The 12259-nt window shown below is 32.9% G+C and overlaps 2 protein-coding genes across 2 annotated transcripts; both read left to right on the top strand.

Annotated features, from left to right (window-relative positions):
• Positions 1 to 293: 293 nt before the first annotated feature.
• LOC101246948 (protein ROH1A) lies at positions 294 to 2053 on the top strand. Its single transcript, XM_004245520.5, has one exon. The coding sequence runs from the start codon at positions 597 to 599 to the stop codon at positions 1812 to 1814; it is 1218 nt and encodes a 405-aa protein (XP_004245568.1). The 5' UTR covers positions 294 to 596; the 3' UTR covers positions 1815 to 2053.
• Positions 2054 to 3330: 1277 nt separating this feature from the next.
• Positions 3331 to 9900, top strand: MDHAR (monodehydroascorbate reductase). Its single transcript, NM_001247084.2, has 17 exons — positions 3331 to 3571; positions 3663 to 3837; positions 3919 to 4018; positions 4503 to 4580; positions 4721 to 4792; positions 5034 to 5152; positions 5433 to 5517; positions 5651 to 5740; positions 6190 to 6291; positions 6386 to 6475; positions 6602 to 6682; positions 7521 to 7592; positions 7666 to 7760; positions 7848 to 7936; positions 8031 to 8093; positions 8245 to 8285; positions 9464 to 9900. The coding sequence occupies exons 1-17, from the start codon at positions 3562 to 3564 to the stop codon at positions 9575 to 9577; spliced, it is 1476 nt and encodes a 491-aa protein (NP_001234013.2). The 5' UTR covers positions 3331 to 3561; the 3' UTR covers positions 9578 to 9900.
• The last annotated feature ends 2359 nt before the right edge of the window (positions 9901 to 12259 follow it).

Raw genomic sequence — 12259 nt, forward strand, 5'->3', positions numbered from 1 at the left:
TGCGACTTTTAACTTCCATTTAGTAAAGATGAACCAGCAATGCTACTCATCATCATTTCGAACATGACCAATCAACGAAAGTTCTTTCTCTCCCTTCTTCTGTTGGCCCGTTTTCTGATTTTTCAATAGCTAAATCAATTTAAACTTTTTCCATTATTTCTTAAATAACTGATGCAACTGAGCATCGATGGTTAATGCAAGATCAAATGATCATATCTACAAGTCGATTGATTAACGTTTTATGAAAGAATTAATTATACAGAGATTGAAAAATACAAGTGAAACTAAAAAAAAAAAGTGAGCAATTTCGATTAATCCAACACAAATTTGAATAGTTGAAGGGTTAAAGTGTACAACTCGAAAATCTTCAAGGAAAGTAACGAACATTTCAGTGGATAGAATAAACTACCAAGTCAGCAAGAAACGGTCTTCACATCCGACAACAAGAAATGGCCACAACCATCCAATTTTTCAACTTCTTTTATATTAATTTCGTTTTTTTCAACAATTTATTGTAGATAAATCACTAAAATTCCCAATCAATTCCAAAAATTAAAAATTAAAAATCGTAGCTGAGAATCTACCCAAAAATCATCATGCCAGTAACGGATAATCAAGGATCATTCCTCAATCGGATAAGTATCCGTCGGAATCAAGTTTCAAATGTGGAAAATAATCATGAACAAGATCAAGAAGATCTCGAACTTTTTCAAAAACACGTAGCTGAACGTTTCGCTGATTTATTACCAAGTGATTCGTTAACAACTGCTGATTCCCCTGCGAAGGATCAATCACCACTTTTCTCGATTTCGTGGTATCGTAAATTACTCGATGTTTTCCTCTGTTGTGAAGCTGAATTTAAGGCGCTTGTTCTAATTGGACGCGATCCCGTTCAGTTTTCAAAGCCTCCATTGGATCGTCTTGTACCTGATATTCTAGATCGTTCTATTAAATCTCTTGATATTTGTAATGCAGTGACGCACGGGTTGGAACTCGTGCGTCACTGGCAAAAGTTAGCTGTAACAGCTGTTACGGCGTTAGAGCGAAAGCCAATGGGAGATGGACAAGTAAGACGAGCGAAAAAGGCGTTGAACACGTTGCTTACGTCGATGATGCTTGATGATAAAGAGAATAATTATCACGCGAAAGTCGCTGAACGAACGTGGTCCTTTGGACGACGTAGTGGTGCAGCTGGAAATAATAATGCTAATAATAAAGACAGAACAAATGGTACTTTTCGTTCAATGTCCTGGCCTGTGGCAAAGTCGTGGTCGGCTTCGAAACAGGTACAGGCTATGGCGTCCACTCTGGTGGCGCCACGGGGAGGTGAGTCTACTGGACTCGCCTTGCCAATTTACATCATGAGCACGATTTTCGTGTTTGTGATGTGGGGATTGGTGTCAGCAATTCCGTGTCAAGAGCGTACGGGACTGATGACACATTTCCCAATGATGAGGAATTTGAATTGGGGACAGTCATTGATTTCACTGCAGGATAAAATTGCTGAGGAATGGAAGAAAAAGGAGAAAAAAGGAACAACTGGTTTGTTGGATGAGCTGCAGAAAATGGAGAAAGTTGCACAGAATTTGGTTGATTTTGCTGAGAATTTTCAGTTTCCGGCGGAGGAGGAGAAGGTGGAGGAAGTGGCGGGGCAGGTGGCGGAGATGGCGGAGATATGCCGGAAAATGGAGGAGGGATTAGCGCCATTGCAACAACAAATTAGAGAAGTGTTTCATAGGATTGTGAGGAGCAGAGGTGAAGTTCTTGAGGTTCTTGATCAAGTTGGTAAAATGTCAACACCAGTACTTTATTAATTTTTAACAGAAGATATAATTATTATTTTTTTACAATTTCCAAAATTAAGGATTAGTTTGTTTTGGTTTTTAAATTTTTTCTTCACGAAAAAGCTGACTAGTTTTTATAATAATTAACTACTATAATTCAAGTTTTTGTTTGTTTCATTATGTAAAAAAGAAATGAATTGTAGAATGATTGGTTTTGCAATGGATGTATCCATTGAGTTTCTATAGTAGAAATATTTCTTTGTCTCAAATATTGTGTGTTTGATTGATATTTTCCAATTGGTTTAAGTAATATGTGATCAAAATTCAATGATTTGATTAATTTGTATTCATATGAATCATATTTATCGAGTAGACGTTTTAAGGAGGTAAAATTCTCTATGCTCAAAGGTTTGCCATTTTCAGTACTGACGTTCGACCCTTATGACTTATTAAAAAAGGATGGAGAGATTTCAATCATGTTACTTTATTCTTTGGTGATAAAAATCTGGCTAATATATTAACCTAAAGACATTCACAATCAAACTAATGAGGTTTTATCTTAACAGATTTTAAATGAACTTCAATAAAAAAAAAGTGATCACATTTCAAAAAGTGCAAGTGGTAGGAAATAAGGGCATTGAGATGTTGTATGGACATATTATGAGTGATAAGATAAGGAATGAGATTAATCAGAACTAAGTAGGAGTGACCTCCGCGATGGATAAGATGAAGGAAGGGATACTGAGATAGTTTAAGCATGTGACGATGAAATGTGCAAGAGGTTGATATAATAGTTACCAAGAGCATATAAATGTACACAAAAGAAACATTGAGAAAGAGGTGTTTGGATTGAATACGACACATTTTCAGCTTATCAATGACATAACCATTAATATAAGAATATAATGGAGATCGTGAATAAGGATAAAAGGTTAATGGACAGTATATAATTATTTATTACTAGCTTATTCATATATTAGGCTTGGTGGTAATATAGAGGCTTTAACACCATATCTTTCTTAGTAAGCCTATTCATGAAGTCTTTGACTTTTGGTATTTGATATTTAGGTAATCTTATAAGTTTCTCGCATATATGCTCCATACTACTTGCTATTACTTGTCATATTTTTTTTTACTATTATTTTTTTAATTACGATTTAAATTTATATAAAGTCAAAGGGTCTCTATCTCGGAAAATAGTGATACATTTTAACCTTTGAAATGTCACTATATAAGATTTCACCGAATATATTATTATTGCATTTCTATTATAATTTTATGAGAAAGTTGAAATAAATATAATTTAGACTCATTACAAATAAATTTAGTATATTTTTTTTCGAACATTTCGCTTGATAGAGATTAGACTGATTTTAAAATAAGAATTATATAAATAGCAAAAGCAGTTATTCATATAATTAACGAGATGTTACACACTTTTTTCTATAGTCAATTTAGTGTACAAAATGAAAACTTCATTTTCGAGAAAAAAACATGTAAAGAAATATCCAAAAATATAAACATTTTTGTCTTTCTTCATACAAATGCCATTTTTTTTTGCATCTGTGTTTTCTCCATCTTCAACACTGACGCAAAATTTGCAGAAAGATAAATAAAAACTCAGTAAACGTCTCTTGTCTTCATCCCGACGCTTCGGCCATCTGTAGAGCCACAACAAACAAACAGCAATAGAGGCATCCAATTGTGCGCACCAATAATTAATCAACAGTAGTATTACAAGTCAATTTTATATTATTAATTTCAGATCACCTTTTCTATGTATTCAGGTTTTTTTCTCTTTCTTCATTTATCTACTCAATCAATTCAATTTTCTCTCGAAATCCTAATTTTTGAGCTTTCTCGTTTGATTTATTATAGTTGTTATTCGGAGATTAATGGCGACTACGCCTAATACGATGTCGATTAAGCAAGGTCTTTCACTCTGGTGTCCTCAATCAGCTGTGTTGAATCGGATTTCAAGGGTTTCGGTTCCTTCTAGAAGCTTCAGGAGAAGTTTCGTTGCTGCTTCATCATTTGATAATGAGAATCGAGAGTGAGTTTTTTTTTTTGATTTTGATGTATTTATGTTTGATGTATGTGTAAGTTGGCGGATTTGAAATGTGGATGATTTTAGGTATGTGGTAGTTGGAGGAGGAAATGCAGCTGGATATGCTGCTAGAACTTTTGTTGAGCATGGACAAGCTAATGGAAAGTTATGCATTGTGACCAAAGAGGTTAGTTGAATAGTCACTATCGACCTCTGGTTAATTGTATAGCAAAATATTGTAGGCGGGAGTTGTTTTTGTGTTTTTAGTACATTTATATGTTGTTGATGAGATTTGTATGTTAGTGTAGAGATAAGTGTGAAGTTTAGAGACTCTCTAGTGTAAGAGAACTCTTTAGTTGTCCTCAAGGAGAAATTATTGAGTATTAGAATGGAACAGCCCAAAGGAGCGGAATAGATATAGAGGATTTAAGTAGTTGAACTTAACTTGTTTGGCATGAGAGTGTAGTAAGTTGTTTTTTTATATTTTATTGAGTATTATTTGGAACGATGAGTGGAATACTTGTAGGTAGTCATGCCCTTTTAGCTGGTCTAATTGTGGAAGCTGTATAAGAAACTAATTGAATGGATGCTTAAAACGTTAGGTTAGGATCTGTTATTTTGCTTGAGTTGATTTCATTTGAAATAAAAAGTTCCATTTTGTGCTAATGCAGCCATATGCACCATATGAACGTCCAGCATTGACCAAAGCATACTTGTTTCCTCTGGACAAAAAGCCAGCACGTTTACCGGTGAGCTTTAATTGATCATTTTAGCATTAAAAATGTCTACATCTTCTCGTGTGATATTTGCAACGTCGATTGCTTCTCAATTATTGTTAATGCCAATTCAGCATGTTTTTGAGGAATACCATTTAACTGTATAATTTTAGGGCTTTCATACTTGTGTTGGCGCTGGTGGTGAGAGGCAAACACCTGATTGGTACAAGGAACAAGGGATAGAGGTAATGCATTTTTGTCTAATCATTTGTACAAGTGTGATATAATTGTGATGTTCTTTGGTTTACTGAAAGGAAAGCAAGGTAAATATATTGAAGATTTGAGAATATAGTTACCAGTTAGGTTCCAGGACGGTTTGAGAGGAAACACACTCTCATTTTGTTCTTACTTTCATTTCTTTATTCAGCCCCAGCATTCTAACTATCAAGTAAATCTATTTGAAGATAATTGTTTACCCTTTTTCAGATGTTGTATGAAGATCCAGTAACAGGAATTGATATAGAAAAGCAAACTCTGACAACAAATTCAGGAAAGCTGCTCAAGTATGGCACCCTTATTATTGCAACCGGATGTACGGCATCCAGGTAACATTGCTTGCTATACTAGAGTGCTGCTGATCTAAACCTGTTATTTATTTTGCAATTGGAATTCGTATTGATAGATGAAACGATTAGAATTTGCACTCATCCACTAGTGCCTTGGTCCAATAAAAAAGAAGGATCAGAATAAGTTTTTTTCCGCTTTAATAAGTCTCATATATTCCATTTACTGTATAAGTTTATTGCTCTAATTTGTATATACTGGTATGCTCTTCAATCCTGATTAAAGTACCAAACAGAATAATTTAGTATTAATTGACATCAGATTTCCTGAGAAGATCGGAGGAAATTTACCTGGGGTTCACTATATTCGGGATGTGGCAGATGCTGATTCATTAATATCCTCACTGGTAAGATCGCCCTCATTCCGATGCTTATAATTGGATTTCTAAAATTTAAATATACATTACATAACTTTTATATATGGTGATCTACTTGGTGATATGCATGATATTATTTCTAATCTATGTTGTTTTATTTTAGGGGAAAGCAAAAAAACTTGTAGTTGTTGGTGGTGGTTATATAGGAATGGAAGTTGCTGCAGCTGCCGTAGCCTGGAAACTTGATACAACTGTGAGTTTCCTTAAATGCTTTTTCTTCACTATGCTAAATAAGAAATGCTGTTCTTTTTATGAAGAAATAAGAAATGCTGTTTGTGAGAAAATAAATAAGAAATGTGAATCACAAACCATGTTTAACTATTTTGTTTATAAAAACTAAATTGCACATTTGGTGGGAAAGTCTCCATATAAGCAAAACCCGTTGATGATCACATGACGAATAATACTATATATGTAAAGTTCCAACATATCTGTTTTCTTCTACAAGTCAAAAGAAGTCCATGTTCCTTTCTCGGTCTGATGAGTCCTCTGTTCAAAGAGTACTCTGAAGCATATTATCCAGTTTATTACCTTACAAATGAAGTATTCAATTTTTCTTATTCCTCTGAGATTTAAAACTTGCCTGCATATGAATATCGTACCAGTATAATCCTTATTTTACTAACTGTGTTGAGAACATAGATAATTTTTCCAGAAGAGCATCTCTTATCAAGACTGTTCACTCCTTCTCTTGCCCAAAAGTATGAACAACTCTACCAAGACAGTGGTGTCAAATTCGTCAAGGTTCTCCATCCTCTTTCCTCTCTAGTTCGATTGTCATATACCTCCTTTATCAACCTAGTTTGTTAGCTTCTAATTGAATTTTATCCTTTCCCAGGGTGCTAAGATAAAACATCTAGAATCTGGTCCAGATAGCCGGGTAACTGCAGTTAAGCTTGAAGATGGATCAAGTATAGAGACAGACACGGTAAAACAACAATTTTTATGTTCTTAGGAATTCTTATTATAACCGAGGATTGGAATATATTATACAATAGTGTGGATAAAGAAGTTGAAAGCTCAAGTCATTTGCATATCCTTTATGAATTTGCAGGTTGTTATTGGTATTGGAGCAAAACCTGCCGTCAGTCCATTTGACATGGTTGGCTTAAACAACACTGTCGGTGGAATAGAGGTTAGCACTCTATTTATCTCTATGCTAGGATTTATCTAGTTACAATTTACGGCTAACCACTCCTAATTGCAAAATTTTTATGATCTTCCACCAATTCATGATACCCTACAAGTTGGAATGGCAAATCAAAAATATCTTTTACCTTAAAGTTAAATATCGATTTAATCAGTTCTGGACAGGACGACACTATAGATGGTTGATTCTATTAAGATTCAGATTTAAGTCCTTACATGTGTGTTTTTTTATCTGGTTAGCATGTTTCCATGAAGTACATTTATTGTATTGTCTACAAGAAGTCTTAATTACATCAGAAAGAAGGCATAGTCTAATACATTCAAAGGTGGGCAGTGAGTTTTGTTCCCATTCCACGAGTTGAAACTATTCATGTTCAGAGCAAATTGCTCTAACTCATACTTGAGCTATTGTTTTGTTGCTAATACACGCATGTAGATCTTTGAGTTTATTTGTTTCCTCTGCTTCTTATCCACGAAAAGGAACAAAAAGAGGGAAAAGAAATTTTCATTTTCTTTAGTTTTCCAGTTGAATGGTGAGAAGGTTATAAATATGGTTATATTACTCCTGATCAATATAGCTCTTTTGCTGTTTGACAATGAATAGACTGTAGTAATCCCAATGAGGAAGTTGGTTCCAGTAATAAAAGAGGATGTTTTAAGTATGCCAAATGATATGAACTCGTCTGTAACTTCATTCCTTTTAGTGTTGTTATCTCTGGGCATAACTGATAAATCTGATGGTGCTTCTTTCTATTAACATACCTTCAGAATGTAAGAGCTTGATCTTTCCTAGAAATGATTACACTTCAATATTTAAAATTCAGGTTGACGGACAGTTCCGAACAAACATACCTGGAATCTTTGCCATTGGAGATGTTGCCGCATTTCCATTGAAGGTTAGATCTTCTGACTAACTTCATACAATTTTTATTTTATTTTTGTGTAATGAACTGAACGATAACCGTGCAGATATACAACCGAATTGCACGGGTGGAGCACGTTGACCATGCTCGTAAATCTGCACAGCATTGTATTAAATCATTGCTAACTGCACACACGCACACGTAAGTTAATTTAAGTTCTGTTCATAAGCAACGATAAACATTTTTTCATTCAATCTTCCTAATTCTTTTATTATTTCCTGAATGCAGGTATGACTATTTACCATACTTCTACTCAAGGGTTTTTGAATATGAAGGAAGCTCTAGGAAAGTATGGTGGCAATTCTTTGGTGACAATGGTAAGAATATTTTTGTTTTGCTTATCTTGATATTGTCCAACTATTTCTATAAACAATTTCATAACTGGTATTGATTGTACCATCTTATGAACAGTTGGGGAGGCCGTTGAAGTTGGGAATTTTGATCCAAAGGTTGCAACATTTTGGATCGACTCTGGTATGCACTCTATTCCTTCTTTTTGTGTGTATATGGTTCTGTAGGTTATGTTTCTTCCCCATTCCTTTCTTTTTCGGGAGCTATACTTCAAAAAGATAATACTAATAAATACAAGGCAAAAGAAGAGTGATCTAAACATACATCTTTTCAGGTAAGCTGAAGGGGGTTCTTCTTGAAAGTGGGAGTCCTGAGGTATGCACTCTTCCAAGGATGTTCTCATGTCAAATTTAGTAGCTATCTGTAATGGTGTTCTATGTACATATATATGCAAGCTTCATAAATATCTTCTATGAGTCATCAAATGTTTTCCTTGCCCCTCTCTCTTGACCTTTGAAACCATCCCTCCAAAAGCCTAACGAAGATAAGGTGACTTGTCAAGGAAGAGTGTTCATTCATATCCAGGAAGTGATTATTATTTATATAATATACTATAAAGTAAGAGATATATGAAAAAAATTATAGTCGTCCAAAGTGAAGTCGTGTATGTGTATTATATGCATGCTTCTGTGTGACACTGTGAAATAGCCACGGTTACCTACGTTTGCCATATTTCTTACTTCCATCTACAAGAGTTCGTCTCTGCTTTTAGCTTAGGATGCATTTGGATTCTGTGAGCAATTTTTCCTGTTAATATGATGCTACTGAAACGATGTAACAGGACTTTTCACTTATCTTTTCTTGTATATGGAATTTGGGGGTACACATATAGTCGTACACAATATCAATACTTCATCTCGGGGAAGTAGTAATGCATGTGCTCACTTATTGTTGAAGGAAGCTCAGAGAAAATAGGGAAGTTCAATGGTAGAGTTGATAGTTTCACCTGTTAGGAATTCTGGAAAAAAACAAAATAGTTTCTGTTCTCTATAGACAAGTATATATGTTTTTTTTGCAGACTACATAGATGTCAAAAGCTCAAAGACTTGACTTGTTTCTATCTATCATGTTGATGGCTTTGAACTAATGTTAAGCTCCAGGAATATATAAAATCATACTATAATAACATAAAGGCCCCCACCATATGGACATTACATCATTGTTTGAAACACTTGCTTCTCCACCATAACCCATTGCGCCCCTCCCTTCATCCTTTCTGAAACAGCATTGCAAGTATGAACTTGTCTTTCCTAGAAGTTCACTGATCTTGTTGAACTTTCGCGCAAAGAACAATATGTTCTAAATATTCTCCCCATTTTGACTGTCTGTATTGTTAGTCTGTACTTTTCTTTCTGGAAGAGAAATGATTGTAAGTTTGTCCCTTACCTAGAAAGGCAAGATTTTGCTTAATTTATCCCCTATTGCTGTCTTTACCAAATAATCTCATCATTCAGTGAAAACATGATCGTCAACGATTTCTCGAATTGTTTCAGGAATTCCAACTGCTTCCAAAACTTGCACGAAGCCAGCCCTCTGTTGACATAGCCAAACTTCAAAATGCATCGTCGGTTGAAGAGGCTCTAGAAATTGCTCAAGCTTCCTTGTAGATTGAAGCTGCAGTTTGATTACCAGTTCAATCAAGAGCATCCTCTCACACAGTACACCTATTTTTCCAGATTGTGGTATCGAAATACCCATTTGGCGATTTCGGCTTGTAAGATTGAGAGAGGGAGAGAGAGGGGACAGCGTATTGGATTTCTAATAAATCGTAGAAAAATGGATGAGAGCGAGCGGGTGTGGGCACTTGTTTATGTTGGTATATTAGATGGGTAATAAGAATGTCACAGGCAAATGGATTTCTAACATGAATCCAAATGAATCAAATATACAATATCTTAAAGTTAATTTTAATTAAGTCTCACTTATTATACGTGGGCTTCTGCTTCTAAGTTTTATATGACTAAAGTTCAAATAGATATATGTGATATGACTGGATTTTTATTATCTTTGTTTGATCCATATGTGTATGGACTTCAAATAGAGATAGCTAAAGTTGGACAAAAATAGTTCTACTGAATTTCAGTCATTTTTAACTTCAAATGTTTTGTTGTTGAATCTAACTTTAGATATCGTATATCTAAAACATATTTTTTTGGTTGAAAGTTTTACCAATATCCATATGGTCCAAAGAGTTCAACTATGGAACAATCGTGTATGCTCCACTTATTTATACGACCCATTCGTAATTCTGAGACCACCTTTAGAGATTGAAATTTAATATTTATATTTCGTTAATTCCTATTTACCTTTTAGACTAGAACACTAATATCCACATATGTGATTGACTTGGTAAAACAAAAAAAGTGTTTACCCAACTACTAAGTCAACCAAATATCTCTTCATTTTTTTTCCCTAAAGAAATTTACTAGTAGTATTTTAATTCAATGCCTCATGTACATTCTTATTTTATTTCCTGTTGACTTAAAAGTTTGTTATACAACTATCAACAATATTCTAAACTATATACGCTGTCTGAAAACTTGTACCAAGTCAAACCAACATTAAAATTTTATGGAAGATGAAGAGACCAGTAAAAAAATTGGTTGACTTTTACTTTCTTCGATTCAGTTTACTTATCATGTTTTGTCTTTATATGCTCATTAAAAACGTGAATTAAAAAGAATAATTGGATTAATTTGATCCATAGACGAGTATGGACGTACAATAGAGGAAATTAAATGTAATACAATGAAAAACAAAAACTATCAGTAAGGATTGATAAATTTAGTAAACAAGTTATAGCATATAATTTCTTGATTTTTAGATATCTTTCGTCGAAAGCTTAGATTATATATGTATAATAATATGAAATACATTGATCGAAAAATTGTTTTTGTATTTATATATTAAATTTTGGATATTCTTAATTAAATTTTTGATTTTGTCGCTGAATAGGTTGGTGGGTCATGGTGGGTGACATTGGTTTAACGCTCTTTGGAAAGATTACTTATCTAGTATTTGTACTCAATTAAGAATTTTCTTCTTTGGATTAGACTTAATAGGAGCAATAATAATAGTTCTCAGCACTAAATTTAATTAATGAAGAAAATGTCTAATCATGATTAACAAGCAAGCACTCTTAAGATTTAATTAATCTAATCATTCACTTTCCACGTGCACACATTAGGTGGCAATAATCACAAAATTAGTTGATAATTAGTTGTTATTAATTAGCTAGATAGGTTTAACGCCATGCCATATGTAAACCAAACTTTACTCTGTTACTGATCCTTTTAGGTTAACAATTTATTAGATACAAATAAAAAAGGTCATATTATATATACATGATAAATTACTTTTTTTTTTCCTGCAAAATATCAATTTCTATCCATTGAATAAATTCTTTTTTCTTTATAAGAGAATTAGTTTGGGCACGGAATTAAAATATTACAAGTAGGAGATAATCATTAACTAGGCTACTAAGATTCCTTTATTGAATAAATCTGTTCAATTTAATATGAAAATATTTTTTTCCTCAAAAAATTGTATTTATGTTTTCTACGTGGAAATAAGTAAAAAAATAATAATCTTTGTTGATATATATTATACCTTTTTAATAATAAAATTAATTTCTTAATTAGTGTCTGAGATTCTGAAATAATGGCAAGATGCAATCAAAGAGAGGGTCCAATATTAGTTGGATTTTTATTTTTTTTAATAAAAATGTTAATTAAAGGATGATATCATGCAGTTGAAATGTCCCAAAAGTATAAATAAACAAAATTAAAGATCACTTGACATCATAAGAAAGTAATAAAAATTATTATCCTTTTTATGTCTCATAGTTTAGGTCACCTTATGTTTAAATTTTATTTTATTAATACTATATTTTAGTTAGCAAAAGATTCGTCTCATGTTACTCCTACCTACGTGGGAGCTTCATTTACTTTTTTTGCTCCATGAATCGAAGTGAAAACTATCATATTTTGTGACGATAAAATTCAATCTATTGATAATATTTAATAAAAATTTTATTTTTATTTATTTAATTATTTCATTAAATATAAAAATTATTGGATTAGAGATCAAAGTTAATTTGTCAAATATGACGGAGTTCAAAGTTTTGATACAAGTTCGATCAAAATTAATAATTTTTATAACTGTGTAATGTAGTTTGTGTCTAAATTTAAAAATAATCATTAAATATATATAAATATTGAATTTAGAATATTAATTTAGGAAGAAAAAACGTATCTAATCCTTAATAATAATGGAACATGGATCTGACA

This window comes from Solanum lycopersicum, chromosome 8 (genome assembly GCF_036512215.1).
Source record: "Solanum lycopersicum chromosome 8, SLM_r2.1".
Lineage (NCBI taxonomy): Eukaryota > Viridiplantae > Streptophyta > Magnoliopsida > Solanales > Solanaceae > Solanum > Solanum lycopersicum.

Bases quoted from the DNA above. Each gene is read 5' to 3' on its own strand.
- MDHAR (NM_001247084.2), top strand. The intron at 3,838-3,918 runs GTGAGTTTTTTT...GGATGATTTTAG, and splicing joins TTTGATAATGAGAATCGAGA to GTATGTGGTAGTTGGAGGAG. The intron at 6,476-6,601 runs GTAAAACAACAA...ATGAATTTGCAG, and splicing joins CAAGTATAGAGACAGACACG to GTTGTTATTGGTATTGGAGC.
- LOC101246948 (XM_004245520.5), top strand. From the start codon at position 597: ATGCCAGTAACGGATAATCAAGGATCATTCCTCAATCGGATAAGTATC.